Source organism: Mauremys mutica, chromosome 7 (assembly GCF_020497125.1).
Source record: "Mauremys mutica isolate MM-2020 ecotype Southern chromosome 7, ASM2049712v1, whole genome shotgun sequence".
Lineage (NCBI taxonomy): Eukaryota > Metazoa > Chordata > Testudines > Geoemydidae > Mauremys > Mauremys mutica.
The window spans coordinates 25461595-25489548 of record NC_059078.1 but is presented as its reverse complement, the minus strand read 5'-3'; the positions used below and the strand labels follow the sequence as shown (position 1 = coordinate 25489548).

The following is a 27954-nucleotide window of genomic DNA, read 5'->3' as shown; positions in this document are numbered from 1 at the left end:
CAAGGAGTAGGGCATTTGTAGTAGTGAACTTTGTGTCAGAGTAAATGCAATTAAACCGGGAAATTTCACCAGAAGAAACATTAGAAACTTCACACACTACATTTGGAAGTTTTGCCACAGAAAATCTCTAGGGCTCACTGTTCATGTCAAGTAGGGTTAATGTGCCTATAAAAGTATCCAACAGACAACATATCAGTAGCACTAGCAGATGACAAAACGAACAGTAAGAAAGTGACTGCCAAAAAGGGTTCCATTCACAATGAATAACCTGACAAATATTAGGCTCATTTTCCGCTCAGAGACTGTCCATGGGCAGATCATGATCTTTTACTTATTGTGAAATTTTTTCTGATGCTCTGTGAATCGTTTACAGGGTGTTAGATATTCAGTATTCCACTTATTCATGGATGGGTAACAATATTGATTTAGAAGCATGGAAAAAAAACTTCCATATTAGGAGACACTGAAATGACTGGGACTGTTCAGGAAAAAAGGAATAAGACCAAGGAGTAATTCAGGTATACAAAATAATGAATGATATAGAAGGGGTAAAATGAGCTCTGGCATAATAAAAGAACAAGAGGACAATAAATGAAACTGACATGCAACAATTTTAAAAGAGGAAATACTTTTAACACAATGAAAAATTAACCTGTGGAATGCAGTGCCAGAAGTTATCACTGAGATAAAGAGCACAGTAGGATTTATAAAAAGGATTAGACATTTATAGGGATAATAAGAACATCCACAGATAAGCTAAAAACATTTTAGAAGGGATATAAACACACTTCAGGGCATATGCAAGCCACTAAGCAATAAGAGGTAAGAAGGAACTTCCCCTTTCATAACCATCTACAATGAGGTTTCTTGCACCTTCTTGGTAAAAGTCTGATGCTGCCCATTGTCACAAACAGGATACTGGGCCAGATGGACCACTGGTTTGTACCAGTATGGTCATTCCTATGTTCTTAGGGTAACCAGATGTCCCAATTTTATAGGGACAATCCCGATATTTGGGGCTTTGTCTTATATAGGCTCCTATTACCCCCCAGTCCCGATTTTTCACACTTGCTGTCTGGTCACCCTATATATTCTTAACATTTGATATGTGTTAATTAGTTGAGATTAGCCAGGAGTCACAAGGTACTGTTTTTGTTCATTACTTGGATGATCATAACTCTTATAACCAAATAGAGAGCTGGGAGTGGAGGGAATCACTGTGATTTTGAATCCCTTGGGATGTAGCACTTCAGAGAAAGTGAACAGATACTGTCCTAATCTTGTTTATAGAAATATTTTAAAAGCTTTTCTTTTCTGGGCCACACAGAGGCATCATTTCTAACAAATAAAACAAAATAGGCTACTGTCAGATTTATTGGTTGGGTGCAGAGTTTTAATTTAATTTTTTTTTATCGCATTGTCTGGCTGTTTGAATTGTTTCTATGCCAGGAGAGTCTGATGAGGAATTCTGGGAAGCTTGTCCCCCTTCTGTGTTAAAACGTTTCCCATTCTGTATAAAATATACCCAATGTATTATATTTATCAGTATGTAGGTTTTTGTCATGATCACAGTTTGTGTTAAATTTTAAAACACACACACACACAAAATGCAAAGGCTGTGTTCAGATATTCATTCACCTCCTTTCTTTGTTTGCTTAAAATACATTTTATGTTAATATTCCTGAAGTAAATTTGAAATTAGTTTGCTGCAAACATAACCTTATTCATTCAAATGTTTGTGAAAAGTAAACACAAAAGAAGTGAGCATGGCCACAGCAAGTAGATTTTTCTCATTCAAGCAATTCACAGAACATTTTTGTACCCACCGCTACTACCAAACATACTCACCTGTTGTTGCTGAAAATGCACCCATCTTCCCCATTGATATAATCTTCATTGGAGAGAGAGATTCTGACAACATAAAATGATCTAATGCTGAAAGAGGGCTAATTTGCCAACTTTCCTCTTCTGTTCCATGATCTACTTTCTCCATATCAGATTTTCTTGCTGAAATATTTTTGCTGACATAGAGGAATGATCTTTGTTCACTTTCCTAGGGAGCTTTGCTGACGGTATAGCATGCTTTTCTTTTTCTTCATGAACAGCTACAGCCTTTTCAAATATTTTCCCAAATAATCTCACTCTACAAAATTTTGCTGGATTTTAGCAGCTGCTTATCATGGCCATCTATTGTCCCTGGGTATAGTCACGTGTATTTTTACTCTGCATTTTCATACATAACCTTAGCAGATAATTTTAGTGCATCCTTTCAAGCACCTAACATAAAAGATGGGGCTAGATGCTGCATTTTACTCAATACAGATCTAAACAATTTATCTTCTGCAGGCTTTTTCAAATTTATTGCACCAAGCTACTACAGCCCTTTTAAAAATGATGTGGCAGATATAGCAGGTCTGCCAAATTGCATGTGAAGCAACAAAATTCTCTCTCAAAGATTATATTTTTTTATTCCTCTGGACCTTAAGGGAAATCTCCTTCTGATTGGATGACTATACTTTTGACCAAAGATACAACAGCAGCAGCCACTTTAGGAATCTGGACTTAACGTAATATACCTTTCTGAAGTTTATACAAATTCACTGCTTGTCTATTTGGATTACATTTACTAGGGTATTCTTCTTTCCTATTCTCTAATTACCTTAGCTAATGCAGAATTCATGGGAATAATAGAAATCTATCTTAGACCCAGAAGGGAAATAATTCACTGCTTGTTTTAGTTGGTCTTCTCATCATAATTTCAAAAAAAATCACCTTTTTCTAAGGGAAAAAGTTAATCTGCAGCATACTGTTAGAAGTCCAAACTAAACAATTATTCCTGTTAGCACTCAAAATAGTGTTAGTAGAATCTCATAACATAGTTATTTTAGTTACTTTTCTATTGTTGATCTTCTTTCTTTTTTTAGAGCTCTAAATAATATTACTCCAGCTTTTCCTGAATGTATACCAACATTATAGCTTACCGCATTGCACTTCTTTTTAAAAAAACATAAAAACTAATCACCCATGCTTTCAATATCTTAGCAATTGGTGTACAGTGGAGTCGCATCTTACATGGGGGTTAGGTTCTAAAGTCAGGCGAAAATCGCGTATAGTCAAAATTACCCTTGAAAATCCCTTAAATCGCCCATAAAGTACAGTATACTGTAAAGGGTTGTATATATAGATTGTATATATACACAACCCTGTACAGTAATATGTATAATGTGTACAGTAATGTACAGTATATAATAAAGAGTACATATGCAAAATATAATTTTACAGTACTGTATTTTTAATTACAGGGGGTAATTTCAGGGGATAATTACAGGGGGTCGTCAGGGCTTGATGTCGATCCAGGAGATGGAGGTGACAGAGAGCTTGGGTGACAGAGAGAGAGTCATAGACAAAGTGGTTGGCTCTGGTTCAGCTTGAGAAGTTGATTGCTTAGGCTCATCTGCTACTGGTTGTTTTTCCTTGAAAAACATGGTGATTGGCAACTGTCGCTGTTGTCTCTTGAGCTGCTCAAACATTTCTTGATATGGTCACAAATTGTCCGTAATAGTACGTGTGATTTTGAGGCTTCGTTCCATAGAGGGATCGTATTCAGAAATTAAATCATTCAAGTGTTTCGCTGCTTGGAACACTTCAGCAAATCTATGACGATTCCAACTTGCTGGCTCTTCCTGTTCGTTGTCATCATCTTAGTCTTCTGTCTTTTATCAGTTCCTTTAACTTTTCGTTAGTCAATGTTTCTCTATGGCTCTCAATTAATTCTTCAATTTCTTCCTCAAGGATGTCGACGAAGCCATCACCACCCACTTGCCTGACCACCTGAACAATGCATTTCACTTCTTTGTCAATGGTCGGGAAACCCTTAAAATCATTCACACACTCTTTCTATAGGTTTCGCCAACATGCATTGACTGTTTCAGGCTTGATTGCATCCATTGCCTGTTTAATATAAGTGATGCAATCGGCAACGTTGAAGGACTTCCAGCACTCCATCACATTGAGTTTGGAATCAGCATCCATAGCGCTACGAATCCGTGAGAACGTAAGCCTCGTGTACGTGGCCTTGAAACAGCGAATCACGCCTTGGTCGAGAGGTTGGAGGATGGAGAGAAAGACGACTTCAACGTCGTTATGTGCAAACCGGAGTGGCCAGGAGCATTGTCTATGATCAGCAACACTTTAAAGTCAAGTCCTTTCTCTTCGAGGTACCGCTCAACCTCCAGAATGAAACACTTGTGGAACCAATCCAGAAATAATGCTGCCATCACCCAAGCCTTTTTATTTGATTGCCAGAACACAGGCAGGAGATTTTTGTTCTTGCCTTTTAGGGCACAGGGATTTGCAGCCCAGCTTTATTAAATGCCCAGCCGCATTGCCACAAAACAACACAGTCACACGGACTTTAGCTGCTTTGAAGCCAGGGGCTTGTCTTTCTGATTTCGAAATGTAAGTGCGGTTGGGCATTTTTTTCCAGAAGAGCCCAGTCTCGTCAGCATTAAACACTTGTTCTGGAAGATATCCCTTTTCTTCTATGATTTTCTTTAATTGTTTGGGGTAGACTTTTGCTGCCTCTTCATTGGCAGATGCAGCTTCACCAGTAGTCTGCGCATTTTTGAGGTTGAAGCAGTTCCTAAAACTGTTAAGCCAACCTTGGCTGGCTTTGAATTCCTTCTCATCAGAAGGCTGTCCCTCTTCAGCAGGAGGTTTGAACAGCACGTAGAGGCTAAGAGCCTTTTCTTGCAATGTGTTGTCATTGATAGGCACACGTTTACGATTCATGTCTTCCAGCCATAAGTTTAATGCCTTTTCAGTCTTCACTAAAGTCTTATCACGCACCTGGCTCGTCATCTTAGCAGTTATTGGAGTACTTGATGCCACAGCTTGACGAATTTCTCTCTCTCGAATCTGGTTGGTACGGATGCTAGATTCATTGCAGCCATACTTACACACCATGTTGAAGACCGACATACCGTCTCTCAATAAGTCCAACACAGGCAGTTTTTCCTCCAGCGTTGGAACAGATCGCTGTTTCTTCGGTTGAGCACCAGATGAAGTAGTTGGCTTGCATTTAGGTGCCATGTTGTACAAAAAATACGTATCTGTAAATACTAGAATCACACTCAGCGCAGCGAGATGCTCACACTATGAGAGGCACGCGGGAACTGAGACCGACTGAGGGAACAGCAGATTCACATCTCCCATCTCACACTCATTCCGGGGCATATGCTCATTGGGTGGAATCGCCCGCACTATTTACAGGTATCTTGTTGTTTTTCTTTTTTTGCCGAGCGCATATAGTTGAATTCGCCTAAGTTAAATGCACGTCTGATGCGACTCGCCTATATAGCTAATAATTAATGTAATAGGCAGCAAACTTAAGTAACTTGGATTGATATCATCAGCGTCAGGTTTCTCATATTCATTTCTCACAGAAGTGTAAAAATTCTTTCTGACTGAGCAGGAACCAGTTTGGCTCCAACCCAACTGTATGAGTGCTTCTGCATGAGTTGCAAAGAATGTAGTGCAGGAACCTTCTGACCTGTTAGTGGAATTTTGGAATGGAAACAAGGTTCCTTTCCTTCAATACCCTGGTTTTTTGCCTGGCAAGAATTATTTTTAAGTTGCTGAAATAAACTCTGCATGTAATTCTCTCTAGCAGTGAAATGAGAGTAAACATTATTTCAAATGGTGATACAATTCAGTGCTCCAACACATATCATGCTCCTCTCCTAACTCCTTGGAGAGCCACATTAAATTATTGTGTTTGTGTATCTTGGGCTGTCTACACACTAGGAAAAATAGGTGTGTAGTCATGTTATTTTAGAGCCCAAATTTACTGCCTTAAGATATTTGAAATCTTCAAGAATTTTGAAATGAAAGAAAAAGATTCATAGTCATAGATTCCAAGGCCAAAAGGGACCATTGTGATCATCTAGTCTGACCTCCTGTATAACACAGGCCATAGAACTTCCCCAAAATAATCTTGATTTTAAAATGGTCAGTGATGGAGAATCCATCATCACCTTGGTAAATTGTTACAATGGTTAATTATTCTCAGAGTTAAACATTTCATTTCCTGTCTGAATTTGCCTACCTTCAGCTTTCAGCCATATGACTGTTATACTTTTCTCTGCTAAATATTTGTTCCCCATGTAGATGCTTATAAGCTGTAATCAAGTTACCCCGACTCTTCTCTTTGTCAAGCTAACTAGATTGTGCTCCTTAAGTCTATAACTATACGACATGTTTTCTAACCTTTTAATCATTCTTGTAGCTCTTCTCTGAACCCTCTCCAATTTCTTCTTGAATTGTGGGCACCAGAACCAGACACAATATTCCTGCAGCGATCGCATCAATGCCAAATATAGAGGTAAAATAACCTCTCTACATCTACTCGAGATTCCCATTTATGCATCCTAGGATCACATTAGATCTCTGGGGCACAGCCTCACAGTGGGAGCTCATGTTCAGCCGATTATCTACCATGATCTCACAAAGGTCATGGAACAAAGAATGTAGGCCATACTTACAGCATAGAGTCCCCCATCCTGTAAGTATGGCCTACATTCTTTGTTCCTAGATATATACATTTACTCTTAGCAGTTTTTAAATGCAGAGTGTTCGTCTGCTTCAGTTTATAAAGCTATGCAGATCACTCTGAATCAGTAACCTGTCCTCTTCATCATTTACCCTCACCCAATTTGTGTGTCATCTGTAAACTTTATCAGTGTTTATTTTATGTTGTTTTCTTCCAAGTCATCTATAAAAATGAGTAGGGCCAAGAACTGATCCTGCAGGACCCCACTGGAAATATACTCAAGTGATGATGGCTCCCCATTTACAATCAATCACATTTTGAGACCTACCAATCAGCCAGTCTTTAATGCACTTAATGTGTGCCATGTTAATTTTATATCGTTCTATTTTTTTTAAAGTGTCCTGTGGTACCAAGTCCAACACCTTTCAGAAATCTAAGCATATTATGTCAACACTATTATCTTTCTCTACCAAACTTGTAATCTCGTCAAAAAAGATTTAAAAAAAAAAAAGACCCCCAATATAACAGCGCTATTGACCTACAGAATAAAATCCTGCGATGAATTATTTTGTATATTGTCTTGCAAGAATGTTAGTATACACTTTCAACCAATTTTATCAGGCACTGAATCTTGATTGTGATGTGCATATTTGACTATAGAATATTTCAGATGGTCTGAACGTTGTACTCTGAAATCAAGTATCTGTGGCTACTAAAAAAGGCTAGATTTAAAAACAAACAAACAAACAAACAAACCAACCACACTTTTATCCAGTTCTCTTTCCCAGACACACAATTCCATGTCACACTCACACCTATGATACACTTATGGAACTTTTAATGACTACATATGCTTAGAACAATCGATGTGGGCACTAGTTTGAAAACTCACCTTATCCTAACTACTGCAGAGCAAAGAGATCTACCCATCATAGATATGCTTTGAAAGTGCATCTTCAAGGAGCATCCTATTCTGTTATACAGTAGAGGATCTGGGGGTAAGTATTAGGGGAAAAGACCCAGGGGGGCATAAGAGGGCAGAGATACTGGGAAGAAGGCAGGGGAAGGGACATAGGCCCAGATTCTGTTCTTAATTATACTGCTGTAAATAAGGAACTCCAGAGAGACCAGAATAAAGGGTTTGTGTGATTTCTCTCTCGATAACCAGTGTGGGGATCAGAAGCACAGTTTGTGATGGGTTGGGGAGATTAACTTCAGTGTTATCCACCAGTCTTGGGAGTATCTGCTCTCCCTTTTGCATTTCCTTGGCATTTCCAGTGAGGGCTTCCTTAGGCACACTGGGTCACAGATACTACCTCCCGTCATGGGTCATAATAGACATGCTTCCAAGAGAGGTTATAAAAACCAGGTTGCTGCAACCTGCAGGAGTTGGAAGATTAAATAAATGTGACTCAAATACTATCCATTTCCAAAAAAAATTTTTAAAAATTGACAAACGAAAAGTAAACACAAAGTGGCCCAACCTTACAATAAGTTGAGAGAGTAATTCTAGCTGAATGACCAACAGGTAAAGCCCATACATCTTCAGGTATAAAATCTTAATGGGACTATAGAGATGAAGTTGATGCACATGATGGAATTCTATACAAACATCATGGAATAACACTAAACAGCAGGAGGTCACAAATGCTAACCATAATCTACAGTGCCCATCCAAGTATTGAGAAATGCAACAACAGCACTTGAGATAATCTATTTTGGGTGAAGCATGAGTGCAGTTATTGAAGATAAAATTGTCGAGAGTGAAACCAGCAATAAATACAGGGACAGAATTCAAAAGAACCACTGAAACCACATATGATTAAGGGCAATCTTGGTCCAAAGTTGGCACAGCTTTATTTGATTTAAATATTTCTCTTAATAGTGCACTACTAAAATATTTTTGAAATTGAGATGCTGAACAATACATCAAGTAGCAACATAACGACACATTGTAAATCAGTTTGTCCTGGGATGCACACTGAATTAGTAACAAATAATTGCCTACAATTCACTCGTGGCTCATTTCAGGAATTTTGATACATCAGATCAAGCAGACCACATCAAGCCCTTACCATCTACAGTCAAACACGTTAGCAGAAAAATCACTACAAACAGTGAACAAGGAAAACAAAGGGAATATCAGAGGAGAGACCAAATTTGGGTCAGAGCTCCTGAGAGGGAACATGGAGAATAAGCTGGAGCAGGAAACAGAAGTGGAGTAGGGAAACTAGAATATCTGAAGGAGAGACAAGAAAGAATGGGTGTGTTAATGGGGAGGAAAGAGGGCTGGAGGAACAGAACATCTAGAAGAGAGAGAGAGAGACCATGCATGCTAAAAGGGAAATGTGAGACAAGGAAACATGTAGAGAAATGGACTGCTCAAAAGGGGAGACACAAGTTGAGGAATATACAGAGATCTTGGAGGGAAATAAGAACTATTGCACTGTATAATGGTATGATCTTCATGCCATGTGTCCTTTTTCATGGAAACCAGAGGAAATATACACACTTATAAACAGTCATAAGTGTACATTACTGGTTGCAAGTGTCAGTCAAGGTGTTGCTGTGTAGCCTTGAAGGGAGGACAGAGGGACTTCCATAAATCCTAGTGAGTCCATGGATGTGCAAGGTTATCTTCAACTCCATGTTTCCTCTCCTCCTTACAGCCTTTGGACCAAAATGACCCTTCTAGATGCATCTTACAAAATATACTGCTAAGGAAGTTTTTGAATGGCAGATTTCAAGATACTCTCTTCAGCTGATTCTGTAATTTTTTCCAAGGCCATTGTAACAAGTACATGAAAAGGAGAGGATACTTGCATAGCTACAGCTGATGCATCAAAATGTCTTCAGGGAGATTTTATTTTCCCATACTTGAATCTTTTGAGGAAAATTTCTCCTTCTGATGAGGTGGTAGCATGCTTGCTTAGGAATGACACCCCTTTGTCTACTTAAGTGATACTTTGTATAGTGAAAGATCCTTTTAAGCGTTTGTAAAATGTAATGGTCTGCCTGTTTAACCTGCAACCTTTATTGCTGAAGTGCTCCTATACCCATTCCAGCTTCGTAAAAGGGAATAACAGACTACTTTCTGGAACTGGCTTTGGAAATATACCCGTTTAAGCTTTATGGGACTAGCTCTGCCTGCTCACTTTGCAGTTCTAAAGTCTTAATAATAAATTCAAAGTGGTCAGGTGGAAAAAGTCTACAGTGGGTATTCTTGTCTAATTGTTCAGAGTCTCATTCTGACAGCTTTCCCTCTTCAGGGGATAAGCTGCCTGACCGAGATGAAGACTGCCTGCCTTTGCTTTCTTAGATACATTTTTATACTCCAACTGTGGTTTCTTTACCTCTCCTGCTCTTATTGGCTCAGGAGAACTTGAGGGCAAAACATGCTTCTCTAAAGTAAAGAAAGTATTACTTTGCCTACTTTTAGTTATAAAGTAATACATTCCATCTATATTGAAATCCTCTAGAGCCTTGCACAGACTAACGCTTACGATGGATATCTTTGGTGTCACAAATGGGGGAACTACCTTCTAAAACAGAACAAACAAAATACAGGCTGAAAATTATGATTGCAGAATGCCAGGTACTGGTCTCTCTCTCTGAACTGAGCCAGGAATCTCTGGTAAAACCTATGTTGGCACACACCAATATGTCATATGCTCAGAAATAAAGCACATTATTATAAGTGATGTGTACTCTTCACTCTAAATTTTGCAGCAAGAACCTTACATTTCTGAAACAAAGCAATGCTATTTCAGTGAGACAATGCCATTTCTGAAGCAAGATCTGTAACAGTTTCAGGATAACTGCGTCTGTATTCCCCCACCGTGGTCCCTCATAAGCACCCACTGAACGTTTCTGGCTCCTAGCCATCACCTCTCTTGGGCAGAGACCCATCTCTCTTCATCCTGACCAAGAATTGCAAGGCTGTACAGCTCCCTGCCTTACACTGTGGTATCGCCAGCAAACCAATCTGCCACAGACCTGCTCCTGTGCTTTGCTTTCTCTCTCTCAGAGCTGCAGAGTTTTGTCAGCAATACGTTACCACACTGCTCTTTCCTTTATTCTTAAGGTAAAAGCATGACAGTGAAAACATGAAGAAAACAAAAAACAGGTTGAAAAAACACACTAGCCATATCAGAATTCACACACACCATTCTTATGAGGCCCTAGCAGGCCAAAGACTTTCCAAACCTTCTCCAAGGGTTGGGGGCCCCATTGGACAGGAGGTCCTGTCCATGTGCTGGATCAGAAAGAAGGCCCTGTGTGAGTTCAATATGACTTTTATTCCAAAAGCTCTTTCTTTGTCTCCTAGTCTCTGTAAAACCTATTTTGAACCAGTATATGCAAACCACTCCCAGGGGTAGTACCTCCTAGAGTTCTTAGTCTCAATGACTGCCTTAATTATCCCCTGCCATTTTCAGTTCCTGTAGAAGCTATGGTGACCCTCCTCTAGGGAGCAGAACACAATCATACATAAATCATTCATAGATTTAATACAGTGTGGTCCCCAAAGATAGGAACAGCTAGATTCAGAAACAGGTTATTTATTGGATTAAACATGAAAACCAATACAGTTAGTACAATATTCTTCATATTGTTTATTTTGATACTAAATTCAATACAGAGCTCTATTTTGGAATGTTTTGACTTTTTAAACAGACAAATTTTCAATCTTCCACAGAATTTTGTGCTGACAACAGTTAAGTGCATTGTAGGAGTTGTGTGCAGGAACCTAGAGCTCTTGGCAGCTGGTGAAAGGGTAATTTGAGTTTTTTGGCATCCATCCAGCAAGGGATGGGAAGCAGTTTAGGTCTCTGGTGCTTGAAGAGCAGTGGAGATTTTTGGCTTTAGGGAGCCTTGAAAAAATGTGGAGGAAATGCACGAACTCTTAGTCTCCTACTCCAGTAAGTTATGTCCCAAAGCAGTGAAGTGTGTTTGTAAACCTAAGCATGTGAATAGCACAACTGATTTCAACAGAACTATTCACATGCTTAAATTTACATCAGTGATTAGACACTTTGCTGGATCAGAGCCTCACAGCAACCAGCTCACTCACTATTCTTCCTCCTGCTACCCTCACATGCACCCAGTATCTCACCACTGCATCTAGCAGCAATAGATAAAAACGTTAGCTAGATGTTTCTCTAGTGAAATAGTTAATAATCTTGACACTAAATTGTCATGATTAGATTTTGACATGAACATCACACTAAGCTGAATGGGGACTTTTCACCCCTCTGGAAGTCATGGTTTCAAGCTGTCATCTACAGATTCAAGGAGACAACTCTGTGTCCATTTACACTTGGCTCATATGAAGAAGCTTTGGGTTTTTCACAACTATAAAAGCCATTGAAAATGCAATTTTTCAATGGAAACTTGGATTCTGCAGTAAGAGGTGGATTCTGTAGCCAATTACACTGTTACAGAATCATGGAAAACATGGGTCTCTGGAAGAAGCAGATGATGATTTAGAATTTACTGTACCTCTATAGCTGAATCTCACTGTGTTATGCTTCCACCTCCAGTTTACGCTGACCTTTGTTTTTCCTCTATAGAAATGTGAGGTGGAGACCCCACATTCTCACTCCATTATAAAGAGGCCTGGAACAGAGATCACATTACAAGACCTTGCTGCTCTCTGACCCTTTAATTAAAAAATATTTACATTTATTTGCCTCACGATTTTGCTGTTGGCAAAGAAGCATTTGTTCCCTTCATTTCAAGGTTGGAAGAGCCTTGATTTTACATATGTTTTTCAGTGTTGTCTACCATCTCAAAATGCTGGAAGTCAGAGAAATAACTGCATTGTGGGAGATGCCTTGGGAAATTTGAAAAGTAAATAAACTTCCAGCCCCATGAGCCAAATATTCTAGTACTAAAAAATCAAACATTTATTGCCTGTAGCATCAGGAAATAAGTTATTACTACATAACATATATCAAGAACACTTCTGAATGTTACCACAGCTGACCCAACTGACACAGACCTAATAAGTTAAAGTGTCAGGTCAGAGCTCATGACAAACAGCTCTCCTGAGGTCCCTCTGGCACCTGGGCAGTTCACAATCCTATAGCCAGGAATACTGGATGTTTTGTATAGAGAAAGTGACTGACAAAGGGCCTGATTCTGAGAGGTGCTAAGGACCCAGAACTACTTGTGTTGCAGGCACTTCACACCTCTCACGGTTAGCCACCATCTTAAAGTTCTCTTTTTCTGATACAGCATTACAAATATCTGAATGTGTCTTTGAATACAATCTGAAACATTTCCTATGAGTTTAGAAATAAAGCAAGAAAGGAGGAAAGTCAGGAGGTGGCAGACAAGTTTATCCATGTATGTATGTGTGTGTGTATATGTATATATATATATATATATATGTATATATAAATAAATAAAATGTTCTGCAGGATACCTAAAAGGGTTTTGCATATCAGAGATAGCCTACAGGGAGGAATTCTCTGCTGTAGACTAATTGAGAATGACACTGTCAACTATCTGACAGAGAAATTAGGGGCAACACTGAGAAAATTAAGATGAAAGGACCTAAGTGAGGGGCAATGTCTGAACAAGTAAAGACTAAACAGTGTAACAGGAAAGAAATGAATCCCATCTCTCACTGTCCTGATTTGCCACCCCACCCGCCACCTCAGATGATGAAAATATAGTCATTCTCTGAAAATTAGTCCTTCAAACTCACCCTAGGGCCCCTGGGTTAAAGGTGAGAAGGAAAATATTTTATAGAAACTAATAGATAAAGAGAAAATGGAAGATTTCCTCAAGGATTCATCATGATCACAGAGGATTCCCCAGGGGGAAAGAACAAAAAAGAAAATAAAAATTTACCCGGGACATAAATTATGTTTGATGCAGGGGCGGCTCTAGGCATTTTGACACCCCAAGCACGGCAGGCAGGCTGCATTCGGCAGCTTGCCTGCAGAGGGTCCGCTGGTCCCGCGGCTTCGGTGGACCTCCCTCAGGCTTGCGCCGAAGCCGCGGGACCAGTGGACCCTCTGCAGGCATGCTTGCGGGAGGTCCGCCAAAGCTGTGGGACCAGCGGACCCTCCACAGGCAAGCCGCTGAAGGCAGCCTGCCTGCCGCCCTTGCAGCGACCGGCAGAGTGCCCCCAGTGGCTTGCCACCCCAAGCACGTGCTTGGCGTGCTGGTGCCTGGAGCCGCCCCTGGTTTGATGTACAATCTACAATACTTGTGAAGAAATGTACTAATTTATGAAGAACAATCTTAATCTTCTCACCTGACTTGACTTACACATTCGAAAACTTTTTTTTTTAAACAAAGGATTTCAGTTAGACGGATAACTAGTTATTTGTGCACTGCATCCAATATTTTTCATTCCAGTAGAACCCACACACAGTTCCCAATTTTCTCTTCACAATGTTCCTCTTACATCACTCTGGCAGTGTAGAACCGCTCCCTGTGGAACACTGCTGCCCTCCAACCTCTTGCTCAGAGGATGGACAAGGGATGGGAGAGGGCATATCCACAGCACATTGTACTGAGTCTGTTCAGGGCCACAGGAGTGGCCCATAAATAGCTGTGGGAAGCTGCAGAAGAGGCTCCTTCAAATTGTACTGGGAGCCCAGAATCCAGGAAGTACAAAGATGATAAAGCCAGCTGTCCCGTTCGTCCGTCCCCCACACTGCCTGGTGGGACTGCACCTCCTGAGCTGTGCATGATTGCATCTAGGAGGCTCAGCTCAGAATCGGGGCCTCTTTATACAAAAATTATTTCACCGCCCACAGAAACGTATGAGGCAGCAACTACCGAACAGCACGTAGCACTAATTCAAAACAAATCAGGACAGGAAATGAATATCGTACCCAAATGAAATGGCAAAGGAAATATAGTTATAGTGAACAAAATGTAATTACCTAATTTGGAACTTGTCTAGATACTGATATCTAGCAGAGGAAAGAAAGCCACCTGTTGAATCACCAACACTTCTTGTAGCACTCTCAGATCTACTGTCCAAATATTAACCAAGCATACCTGTATTTAATCTGAAAGCTGATGAGCTCACAGCCCTTTGGCATATGGCAGCAGGTAAAGTTCTACTGGTCTGTTCAGCTATACAGCATCCATCTTTCCTCAGAAGTTGACTTGTCTTGGTTTTAGTTCCTTCTGATGTATAAAAAAGGCTTGAAACATTCTGTGGAAAAAAACTGACCTGTTTTTTACATCAGAAATTCAGCTCCTGCCTAGACTAGAAGACTATGATTATTGCAGAATACAATGACATCACCAAAAGAGTTGTTCAGCTGTGAAAGTAATATTTTTTGTCAGCATTATTAAAAAACTCTTTTAAAAGTTGTTTTTGCTAACACCTATTTAACTTCAATGTTTAATTAGCACTTTGAAGAAAGGAAGTCTGTTTTCAATTCAACACCAGCTCCTCTTCAACTACGGGTACGTCTACACTACAGCAACACAGCTACTTCACCACAACTGTAGCACAGATGCTTCCCACATCAACAGAAGGTTCCCCCTCCCCCCACTGATATAGGCAATCCACCTTTCCAAAGGTGATAGCTAGGTCAATGGAAGAATTCTTCCATCAACCTTGTTGCACGCACAGTGGGGATTAGGTCAACCTACCTATGTCATACAGGGTGTGATTTTAAAAATGAAAAATTAAAACAGCCCTGAGCAACGTAGGTAGGTAGATCTAATTTATTGGTGTAGACCAGGCTTAAGATGTGAGAACATATTATATATAGCCTCTAAAAACCCGACCACATCCCAGAGCAAAACCAAGATCAACACGGACATTCCTGATACACCTCTACCCCAATATAACAAGACCCGATATAACACGAATTCGGATATAATGCGGTAAAGCAGTACTCCGGGGGGGTGGGACTGCGCACTCCGGCAGATCAAAGCAAGTTCGATATAACACGGTTTCACCTAACGCGGTAAGATTTTTTGGCTCCCGAGGACAGCGTTATATGAAGGTAGAGGTGTATTTTAAGGTAAACCATTAACAGAAAAACCCACACATCTTTCATACCTCCTTTATAGCTCATAAAAATGCAAGAAAGCACCTTGCCTTTATCAGGTCATTTTTGACACACCTGGTTGTTGCACAGCTGGAAGAGATTAGCTAGTTTCTGATAAATAATAATACAGATGTGAATATTGTGTAATATTTATATCATAATAGCTCCCATACCCCCCCCTCGCCCAGTAAAGATCAATTAAGAACAACACAAAGATATTTGAAGACCTTTTCCATCCAGCACATCCCCATTTGATAGAGTCTCCATGTTTGTGGTCCTATTTATGACAAAATACTGATGGCCAGTCTTTCATTCCGCATGTGTTTTTAGATTACATCATTTTTGTTCTTAAATTAATATTTAATGCACTCCACATACTTACTCAGGTTACAAGCACTTTAGGTTATAGTTATAATCACAATAAAACTTCTCCTAAGAAAGTTTAATATAAATTACTTAAGAATGCCTAAATACATATGTATAAAAAGACAACTATGAAAAGAGACCAGATTGACAGTCAAAAGGTTCCAACTATATCTGGCACAACCACATTGTCATTGAATAGTCTGACAGTCTTATTAATAGGCCTGTATTTTTTCATCATTTTTCCACATCTTAAACAGATAAAGCAGAAGATAAACTGGAAATGTGTCTCATGTACCTAAAATGTCATCAATTTCAATGAAAGTGAAGAATTTACTGAAAATACCATCCAAAATAAAGTTAAAACCAGCAAGTAAACATGCAGCTGTTAACAGAGAAGAGATTTTTAAAAGAAAAGTTAAAGAAAATAGAACACCAAAATACTGAGAAACAGAAAATAGGGAGTATGAGCATGCTGAACTACAAGCTTAAAATAGACTTTAATAATGTCTCAAACACTGAGTTATGAAACGGAGGTGAAAACAATTTAAATGGCTTACTTTACCTTGGTGAAAGAAATGTTCAATACAAATATTTCAGGTAACATGTTTTCTTGGGATTTTGTAACTCATTTGTAAAAGTGATAACACACCTCATGAAGACCAGTAAAACAAGCATAGAGTACTTGCACTTCTCAGGTTATTCAGATCATCATTGTGCATGTAGCCTTGTACTTTATGATGAGTATGTACAACAACTTCACAAATTTTGATATTGTTTATGTATATGTGTGAATATATTGATATACAATACTATATCAATACAATAGCTATATTGATATACAATACTGTATAGCAGATAAAAAGCAAATTAGGGCCCAGCCCTACAATGAGATCCAATTAGGCCCATGCAGAGCCACTTCACCCGCATGAAGCTCATTGCAGCACTGGGGGCCTTAGTTTGAAAGTAGACATTATACAGGTAACGGGTAACTCAGGGATTAGATCATACAGCCAAACAAAATGATAAACATAAAGAAGTATAGCTTGGGTGATGTGTAATGTCATCAAAGCTGCAAGATGAGTAAAGCCTGTAATTCGTGTTAATATATTTGCTTGATCATGCAAGATTTTACTGTAAATAAATGTGAATTAATTAATATTAGGAAGCAAAATTACCTTCCTGCATGTTTGTTAAATTTATTTTTATTGACTGTTCTGGACACTTGTCTTGAAATCATATGTTAACATTTGAGGAGCCAGTTGCAATTCAAGTTATTTTACTACTTTGCATATGCTGATCCTATTGGTTAAATCTTCTTACTTTTAATCAACTTTATCCTTGTAATTGCAGTATCCACAATTCATTAGTATTTCTGTAGATGTGCACAACCTATTTTAAGAAACATTTTTACATACAAACCTATCAAACTTTCAGAGGATTTGCTATTATCCTTCTTATCATTTGTCTTTTTCTCATTAATCAGAAGCAAATTCTTATCATAACAGAGAAGAAAATTCAACATAAAAGATCAGATAATTTATAATACGTTTTCAAAGAGCAAATAATAACCACCTTCGCAGGAAGTTCACTTTATGAAAAATCAATGGACCAAATTAACCCTTGGTGTAACTCCAGTGAAATCAACAACAGAAATTAATTTGACCCATTATGTCCAATAGTGTATTATTTGTTTTGATAATCAACTATTAAATAATGACATTTACACGCAGTTTTTTTTTCTTCAATTATGTTATAATTGTTGTTTATGGACAGAGTGTGATATATATAAACTATTGCAACACACAAAAGTAGAATTATATATGGTTCTTCGTGTTGGAATCATCAGTTCAAATGGATGGTGATAGTTTTCTCTCCTTTTTTGACAGGCAGCAGTGCAGGGAGCAAATAGCATTGAAGGATTTTTGGTGCACTCTCTGCTCTCAGCCTCCTGATCCCCACACAAAGCTTCTATAATATCCCTTCTGAATAATAAACTAAAATTAAGAAGATTGGTATTCTTACTAATCAGGAAAAATGTATACACAGAGTATCTGGTTGGGACATTACGGACTGGTGATTCTAAGATGCAGAAACATCATGTACAGATTAAAAATCTTAGACAACTTGCTGCCCCTTTATCACCAATGCACGTTCTGGGCAATCCCAATCAGGGCCGGCTCCAGGTTTTTTGCTGCCCCAAGCAAAAAAATTTTTGGCTGCCCTCCACCCCAGCCCTGGGCTCTCACCCCCCCACACACAGACCCCCCTACCACCCCAGCCCTGGGCTCTCACCCCCCCACACACAGACCCCCCTACCACCCCAGCCCTGGGCTCTCACCCCCCCCACACACAGACCCCCCTACCACCCCAGCCCTGGGCCCGCCTCCACCAGTGCTGACTCCACCCGCTCCCCCCTGGCCTCCAACCGGTCCGGCGCTGGCAGAGTCGGGGTAAGCAGCGGGGGCGGGGCTCCCAGGCCATGCCTCACCCCAGGGTCCCTCCAGCCAGGGCTCCAGCCTCCAGGACTGGCCGGGATCCAGGAGGCCAGAGCCAGGGGACTGCCCCAGCAGGGGGCTGAGGAGCCGGGGCAGGGTAACCACAGAGGGAGCGGAGCCCCGGAGAGCGGGACGTGGGCCCCGCACGGCAGCACCCCACCCTCTATGGCCCCGCTGCTGCTGCTGCTGCTTTTGGCCACCCTGACGCAGTGCCTGGGCAGCTCAGGCCACTTCACCCAGCCCCATCTGCGGCACCTGCAGGGGGTTCCTTGTGCCCTGCAAGGCGGCCCCCAGCCCAAGTGTCCCCCACTCAGAGCCTGCCCGGCCCAGCCACAAGGTGCGGGCGCTGCTCCCCCACGACGCAAACCGCAGTGGCCCCAGGGCGCCCCCCACGCATGACGCGCTGCTGCTACCAGGGCCAATTCTAAGCTTTTGCCACCAGAAGCAAAAAAAAAAAAAAAAAAGGCCAGAATGCTGCCCCTGAAAATGTGCCGCCCCAAGCATGTGCTTGGTTTGCTGGTGCCTAGAGCCAGCCCTGATCCCAATGACCCTGATTAAAAACAAAACAAAAAAAAACTTTACAGAAGCACAGAAGAGATAGGGAGACAAAACAATAACTCTGCCCTGTGGACATGAAACCCAAAGGGCGTAGCTGCAGAGGGAAAAGTATTTTTAAAAGGGATGCAAGACTGATCAGGTTGCTGTCCTTACAGACCTCCACTACATAGGATCCTTGTCTCTCCCCCCGCACCCTTCTCTCTCTCTCTCTAACAAAAGAGGGCCCTAATTTACAAATGAGGGAATCACCCTTTCAGCTTTGTAAGCCTCAGAGATAATAGCAATGAATTGGTTCAGCTACAGAAAATCCCAGCACCCGCTTTTGGGGCCCAGAAAAAAGGGGAATAGTCTCTCAATGCATGTAAGTTCTTTGACTATGGTAATTGAAATTTTAAGGTCCTACTTTAAATATCCAAGCAACATCAAAGATATCCTTTCTTGCAAAGATCCAGACCCAAAAAAAACAGAAAGGAAGATCTCCTGATAAAAATGGAAGGAACTCAAAACTAATTATTAATTTACTTACACTACCACTTGAAGAAATTGCCTCTAGAGAATACCTTAATGTAATAATAGAGGCAGAGTTTGCAGTCACTTAAGAACCAGACTTAGACTATACAGGGAATAGTATCTCTGGACCGAAGGCACTAAAATGACACTGCCCTAAGAAAACCCACCACAATACAGTGTGATTGTATAAGTTCTAACAGTAAAAATGCTGACTGAGCTCAAAGGTGTGAAATTGTATAGAACAAGAGACCAGACCCTCAAACAACCAATAAACCTGTAAACAAATTCCAAACTATGAGGTAAACAGCAATTTCTTTATTGTGGTCTGCCACAGGAATCCACTCATTCACCATGGGTGGTGCCTCCTCATGACTGTTCTGGGGATTAGCTCTCTTCCAGGTCCCACACCTCCCGCTGCAGTCTCTCCCACTGGCCTCTCTCTCATTCTGCAGCCCCTCTCTCACTCTAGGAGCTGCAGCTTCCTCTTTGTAACTCAGTCCTCTGGCCAAGTCACTAAGTGGTTTCCCCTTCTGGAGCAGAGTCTCACTGGACCCGCTGTCCAGGCGATGCCATTTAGTCCGTGACTGGTAGGGGAACTCAGGCTCACCCATTACTCCAAGTTCCAGTCTGGGGACCCTACAACAGACAGCCAAAGTCTGTTGAGTCCCCAACCCTGCTGGCTTTTCCCCAGGGCTGCTTCCTACTTCACTTCCCACTGGCTTTCTTCTGCACCCTTCTCTCTTCTGGGTATGTCCTTCCCTCAGAGCCAGGCACCCCGGGGTCCTGCTCTTTCCATTAGTGCCATCCTTCCCTCTCTAATGCACAGTGGCTGCAGACTTCCTCACTGAAACCCTCTCTAGTGCCAGCTTCCAGGCTTTATGCTAGTCCAGCCTCAGCTCAGCTCCATCTTCCAGTCAGGTCTTGCTTCTCCAGCCTAAATCCCTCATGTGTGGCCTATCTCACTAATTGGCTGCTTTCTCAGCTTTCTTAACCCTTTTGGGGATGGTGAACACCCCTCACATGGTCCTATGAAACTGAAGGGAGAAGATTATAAATAGCACATGGAACACCTAGATTGTAAAAGAGTATCAGACACTATATTGGATAGCCCCAATCTCTCCAAATTTAAACTTTCACACGCAAAATCATTATGGGAAGACCTGCCATGTCAGAATGCAGAAAGGAACCCTTTGGCATGCAAAACAGAAGGAGATGGTCAGCAGCTGATAGCTGCAGCAGATCTGTAAACCGAGCCCATCCAAAGAGTTTTGTGCTGGATCTTGTTGTGACCAGTTCATTGCTAGACAACCCCACTTTTGAATTCTAAGGTTGAATGCAGAAGGTAGGGGTGCAGGGTCCATTGCTTTCGATGAGGGCAAGAACTAAGGGTTATGCGTAAATAAGCACTGCTTTGATTTAAAGAGCACTGAAAAAACTGAAGTGCCAGTTTACTAACCTGAGCTACACACTGTTTATGTAGAGTTCTCTTTTGGACTATGTTAAGTTTGCTTGAGTCCTGTGACTCCAGATGAGCTCCCCATCCTTTGAGATGGAGACTGACATTCAGGGTTAGGATTAAACCAATCCAGCTCATTGAAAAGTACTACCTCCATTAAGTTTGTTTCCTGGAGAAGATTGGTAATGGAAAAAGGATACTTTTGCTTTTAGATAAAGAAAAGATTAGGAGTGACTGAAAATCATTACCATATTAAGGCTGTTGGTTGTCTCAGTCCATATCACAATAAACATCACCAAAACTCGCATGCTCAAGGACATTCTTAAACTAGACCAAGGACTGAATAGGTACAGAGAGTGAAGCACTGATGAGAGTAGTGATACTTAGCATTTATACATAGGGGCGGCTCTAGGCATTTTGCCGCCCCAAGCACGGCAGGCAGGCTGCCTTCGGCGGCTTGCCTGAGGAGGGTCCGCTGGTCCCACGGCTTCGGCAGACGTGGGAGGTCTGCCGAAGCTGCGGGACCAGCGGACCCTCCGCATGCAAGCCACCGAAGCCAGCCTGCCTGCCGCCCTCGCGGTGCTGGCAGAGCGCTCCCCCCGCAGCTTGGCGTGCTGGGGCCTGGAGCCGCTCCTGTTTATACAGCACTTGGAATCTGCAAATTCTGTACAAACATATGTCAGCTAATCCACTCTCACTTAATAGAAGTGGTCCCCCTCCAGAGTAAAACTGAGGTACCTAGGTAGAACCTACAGTATATATACAAGAGACATTTATAAATTCATTTCAGTTTTAGCGATATTATGGGTTCTAGAATTTGAAGAATACAGAATATAACAGCAACTAGAATGAAATTTTCAAGTGCATTCACTATAAACAGAGGTCTTCAGCCTCCATGGCTGTCAGTTTAGTACTGAACAGCACAAGAACTACATTCATGCACTACTGGCTTGCTGTCTAGACCAGAAAATTGAGATATAATTTTATTGTGAGTCAAAAGAAACATTTGATTCAACCCAAAATAAAAAAAATTTGGACTTGAATTTTATTAAAAAAAAATATTAAGAAAAGTTAAAGTAAAATTTTGAAACAGAGTCATTTAGAAAATGTCAAAACAAGGAGTTTTTCTGTTTTGGGAATTTTGTTTGTTTTTTTTCCTCCCAGAGTGAAACAATTCAGCAAATTCAACACAAATGTGTGACATGTTTCAGTTGACCCAAATCTGCATTTTGTAGTAGTCTGGCTTATAGGAGACAATGGGGGCATCAAGCTCTCAAACCACAACTCCCATGAGGCAATGTGCCAAAATGGGAGCGTGCAGTTTAATGTTGAACTGACTGGAAATGAAGCATTTAGGATCATTTCAACAAACCAGACCAAAACGTTTTGACTCTGGGAATGTTGAAACGTTTAATTTTGAACAAAAATGTTGAAACAATTGATCAAAACAGAAATGTGACACTTCTGAATTGAAAATCTTTTTGAATTTCTGTTCCATGAAAAATATCGAAACTTTTCATTCTGATTTAGAATGAAAACAAAAATGTTGAAATGTCAGAATTTTCCACAGTATGAAAATTCTGAATTTTGCTCAATACTTGATTTTTCTGAACTGAAGGAAATCTTGAGATATATCTTGAAAGATCCTTTTTTAGCTCAGGACTCCAGAAAGTCTTGAGACATATCTTGAAAGATGAAGTCTGAAAAGCTGACGTGCTTTCACCCAGTCACACATGGTAGACTACTTAAATATTTGTGGAGATAGAAATAATATATACTGAAACATCTAAATGCACTGGGAAGTTCAGAGAGGCACACTACTAGTAGTGCTTTTGCAGAGGGAATGCAATACTGTGATTAGAAACCTGTGAAAAAGAAGGCATCTAAAACCCTGATTGTTGCTGCTTGCCTGTCAATGGAGGAGCACAGATTGGAGATCTCTAAGCAGGAAGAACATATTATGTATTATATTTTTTCATAAGATAATCAATACATGTTTTTAAAAAGGGGCAGCTTTAAATATACAAGACCATCAGTGAAAGTGTGTGTAGGAAACTTGAGCAAAATAGGAACTTACAATCTCACCTTTGCCATTGATCTATATAGCTTCTTAGAAACAGTACAGAATAGCTACTTTTCTGATGATAGTATTGTATATTTAATCATAAATAATCTGAATCATTAATGACTATATCTTCAATCATTTTATAACAGAGACTGGAAACATTAGTAATTACACTTCCGATATAACTAAACATTTTCAAATTGTTCATTTCCTAAGGTTAGGTCTGTTTAAGGAAAGTAGCTGACAGAGCACAATTCCAATTTACTTCATCTTTGGTACAATACAGAATATTATAAAATTTAATCGATGGGATTTAATATCATGTCTCCCTTTAGCTTTCATGGAAACTAGGCCGCTAAATCCCTATTCACCTCATACAAAAAGTGTCCCCACATACTTATGCTTACTTTTCCAGCTATGTGTAGAAGTGGTGCAATTCCCTCTTCAGTAAAGGCTGCAGACTATATTCAGACTGCTGTTGAAAAAAATACTACAGAATGTCTCACAAATAAGAAAACAGGTAGTGGCAAACAATCAATCATTCTCCTCAGCACTAATGTAAAGGAATGCTGCATCAAGGAAATTATAAGCTACATCCAGCTTCTTATTAGTATGCTTTCCTACTGCTTAGCAGACAGAGGCAGATACAGCAAGACACAGAATTCCTGTTGATGATGCCAAACTAGCTCCAATACAGGTCACAGTATCATAAGCAAAATATTAAGTGCTTAGTTGTAAATTAGTAGAAATAAACTTTCAGGATTACTTACCTGGTTTTCTTCATGAGAAACTCTCATCTGCTCTTTAAGAACTGACATTCTGGCAGCTTCTTCTTTCCTCAAGACTCTTTCCTTTTTTAGCTCAGGACTCCAGAAAGTCTTGATGCTATTCATGGAAGATCCCAGCTTACTGTCCTTGATATCCAGTTCTTTTCTCAGAAGATCATTCTCTCTTTGTAGTTCCTTGAGCTGAACCTGTAGATCTAGCATGGTACTATCCCTTACCTGTCTCAGCATAGAGGGAACTTGATGATGATGATGATGTGAAGATGTGGTCAGACCTCCATGCTGATCAGTATAAGAAAGGACATCTGTGTGAGAAAGTCCAGCTGAAGCAATATTTGGACTACTCCCCATAGCTGTGACTCGACCACCATACACAGCTCGATTTGTAGCCCTTCCAAGAGTCATTGTGCCCTTTGGGAAAGTAGTAGATGCTACACCTTCATGGTCACTAAGATACATCGGTCCAGATGTTGCATAGGCTGCATTAAGGGACTGTATGTTCTCCATTGATAGTGTCTTACCTGTTCCTCCACCTCCCCCGCTGCTTGTTCTCCTGTGGCCCAGACGAGGAGATCTTGGCAAACGAGGAGACCTGGAAGGACTGCCTTCCAAATTACTGATTGTTCTTGCACTTCCATACATTTTTCTACTACTGTGAGGTACTATTTAATAAGAAATTAGTAACACTGATGTTGGATATTAAACCTATAATTCCAGATAATAATGCTGGCAAACAGTTTCACTGTATTCTTCAAGTAAGCAAAAACTGATGAAGATCTGGAAAAAAAAATAACTGAAGTTGAATAAAGTAACAAATACAGTATATAGTAATGTTACAATGATGAAAGTGGATCAGAAAACACAGCATACATCAACTGGTCTTGGAATAATTATTTTAAAAGTAAGACTAATACTGTATTTTACATTTAGGATTATGACCTGTGAATTTCCATATTTAATGGAATTTCAAACGGAGAATCAATTGATTATTTTTTTCTTTCCAGAAACTATTTTTGGCATTTTGACTTAGTAACACTGTGGACCAAATACATCCTTAATGTAACTTCAGTCATTTAAGTCAATTAATTTACATCAATTATCACAATGAAATTACACCAGGGACGAAACTGTCTGGTGTCTACCCAAAAACAAATTGAAACCAGAGGTCAAGAATATATTTTCAAAACACAACATATCTGTTTTCCTTTAATAACATTAGCTGAATAAATACCACAATGGTGGGGATGTGATGGAGGCCAAGAAAGGGGAGGTTAAATTTCATAGAATATCAGGGTTGGAAGGGACCTCAGGAGGTCATCTAATCCAACCCCCTGCTCAAAGCAGGACCAATCCTCAACTAATTTTTTTGCCCCAGATCCCTAAATGCCACCCTCAAGGATTGAACTCACAACCATGGGTTTAGCAGGCTAATGCTCAAACCAAAACACAGTACTTCTGATAGCCACTTTAGCAGTAGAAACTGATATTGTTAAGCTAAATTTTAAGGTTTACAGTAAGACAGTTAATTTCAGAGAATAACTGTCTTCAGAACAATTAGAAATTATTAGGAAGATGACTGGTACTATAAATCACAGGCTTGTTGGTATTAGTTGTTTGCCTACTTCAAGGAAAAATGTATATTATAAACAGTTAATTCTTTCCTCAAGTAAAGGAGGGACTGTCAAATCTCCTTTTCTGCATTTGGGGTCATAATGGTATTTCTGTAGCAAGCTTACTTTTGTAATTGATTTAAATAATCAGAACAGTTAAAGTTACTGAGAATTTCATAACCAGTAAAAATAAAAATAATAATAAAGAATCTGATAATACCAGGAACATTTGATCCACATTTATCACCCATAACTATGAGCCTTCACTGATTTTTTTAAACAACAAACAAGCATTCCAAGCAATCTGTGAAATTAAGTAACTTGGCTGCAATAACTAAACCAGATCTAAAATAATTTCTTAAAGAGATGATTAGTTCATAGTAGCAGCAGCAAGTCTAAGTCACTTAAATCCAGCAATTTTTAAGCATTTCCCCAGGACATTACCACTACATACAGGTACGCTATTCCAATTCTATAATGTCCATTCTACATTTGTGTTGATGGGTTTTTTGGTTTTGGGTTTTTTTTGGTGGGGGGGAAAGAGAGGGAGGAAATGTAAATATTCTTAAACCACGAACAACAGCAAGTATATTAAGTCGTTGCCACTGTGTTTGAACCATTTTAGAAAAAGCAATTATGGACATTAGTGCAAACAAAGACAAAAACAAGTCCCCACTATAATAGAGAAATGTACCGTTGCAAACCATTCTAATCTCCAAGATTTGTAAACCATCCATGACCTCATACAAGTGTATTCTAACTGGTTTACATGGATTCTAAAAACTGTTGGAAGTAGACTAGGTTTTCAATAGGTCTAAGAATCAGTATAGTGTAAACCACGTCAGTCTGAGCTGTTTCATTGCAAGCATGGATTTGGACGTGTTAAAATGTTTCTTCTTGGTCCCCTCAGTACTATTCTGCAGTGCATCAGTGCCCTTTCAAAATATTCCAGAATCCACTTTTTATGTGAGTTGGCCCAGGAATTATAGGAGTAGTACCTGGAGGGTATTGCAATGGAAATGGTTTAAAATAATGATTGTGGATATGGGGCAAAAATGCAAGGTTCTGATGTCCTTCAATGTGGCTAAAATGGACACACCAAACTCTTTGTGCTGAAACTGTTTCTATTCAGGCAGTCCAATTTCAAATAGTTCCCTTCTCTAGTGCAAATACAGCCCTAGGCAAACTGGATCAACCAGTGCTAACAAAACATTGTTTTGTATTAATCAGCTCAACGACAGTCAGTTTGCTGTTGGTTTGTATTTGCCCCAGCAGGTGAGAGGCAGTTCTGTTGTCCCAAAATACAGTTGTTTCTTCCATGTAGACATAAGCCTCAATTTTGCAGGATGCCACACAGGCACATCCATTCTGAGAAGTACTGGAATTTTGACTATTTAAGCAGAAATAGTGGATGTGAAATTAGACTCTAGCAACGCTCTCCTGCTGAAGTATACAAGTAAATTCCAATGAAGTCAATGGGAACTACTCAGCCTGTAGAGTAATGCTGAAACATTTAAATCATATAGGCCAAAGCCTTGCCCAAGGAATTGAGCCCTGAAGCCGTCTGGAGTCTTACTGGACTCTACTGCAATGGAGGCAAATTCAAATCCTAGAAGAGCCAGTTGCAGTTTCCCTATCTAAGTTCTTACGACAGTGCCTATTATCCTAGTATTTGGGTGCCCAAACATACCCCTAGTAAAGAGACAAAATCTATGTCTCACCAGCTCCAGCTGCCACATGGTATATAGCAATTGATTCACTAGGGTACACAATATTTCTGACATCTCAGCTCCAAAACAGTCAGGGAGTGAAGTTAAGGTCACTGAAGCAGAGAACACACAACACCTCATGACTGTTAGGATCAAATGGTCCCGACCCCTTCTCATAATTCCCCAATCACCCTCTCACCAATAGGTATAGAGTGAGGATCCATATATAGCACCTCAAAGATCACACAGCTAATTTGTATGTGTTTCCCACCACCAAGAGCAACTCCTTTCCACACTGATAAACAGTTGGCACGGTGATAAGCAAGGAGATGCAGTGGTAATGGACTACCCAAATCCTTTGTATTGTTTAAACTGAGCTCACTTAAATGCTTCAGATGTGGGAGGCTGAGGCATTGGTGAGGTTATGTCTCAGAGAAACATAGGACTCACCTACAGTATATCAGGACCATGTCTGGTATTCTAATGCCACCATTTCTACCACAATTTGGTATGGGTATTATTTACATTGGCTCCTTTAATTTATTTATTAAGTTACTTAGCCCTCCTTTTTTAGCTGTAGTCTGTTCAATACTTCCCTCTCCAGAATGTGTGAAATCTGTAAGATTAATGACTGTAAGAGAGCAATAATTTGGGTCTTGTTCAACACTGATTTTTGTCATAAATCCCTATTGCTGAGCTTGTAGAAAGAGGCCTAGCTTTTCCCCAGACTTCTCCTTTACTGTGTGCTTTTGTTATATGTTCACATTTCTGTTTTAATAATGTAACCTAGATGTGAAAGTTCTGAAAACAAGAAAAAA

The 27954-nt window shown here is 40.1% G+C and overlaps 1 protein-coding gene across 9 annotated transcripts in view; it reads right to left on the bottom strand.

The window, feature by feature from the left end:
- ERC2 (ELKS/RAB6-interacting/CAST family member 2) overlaps nucleotides 1-27954 on the bottom strand; it is an 829394-nt gene that overhangs the window by 777606 nt on the left and 23834 nt on the right. For all 9 annotated transcript variants that reach the window (XM_045024524.1, XM_045024526.1, XM_045024525.1 and 6 more), the window contains exon 2: nucleotides 23803-24594. In XM_045024524.1, the coding sequence (XP_044880459.1) occupies nucleotides 23803-24459 (657 nt within the window). In that variant the 5' untranslated portion in view covers nucleotides 24460-24594. The remainder of the gene's footprint in view (nucleotides 1-23802; nucleotides 24595-27954) is intronic.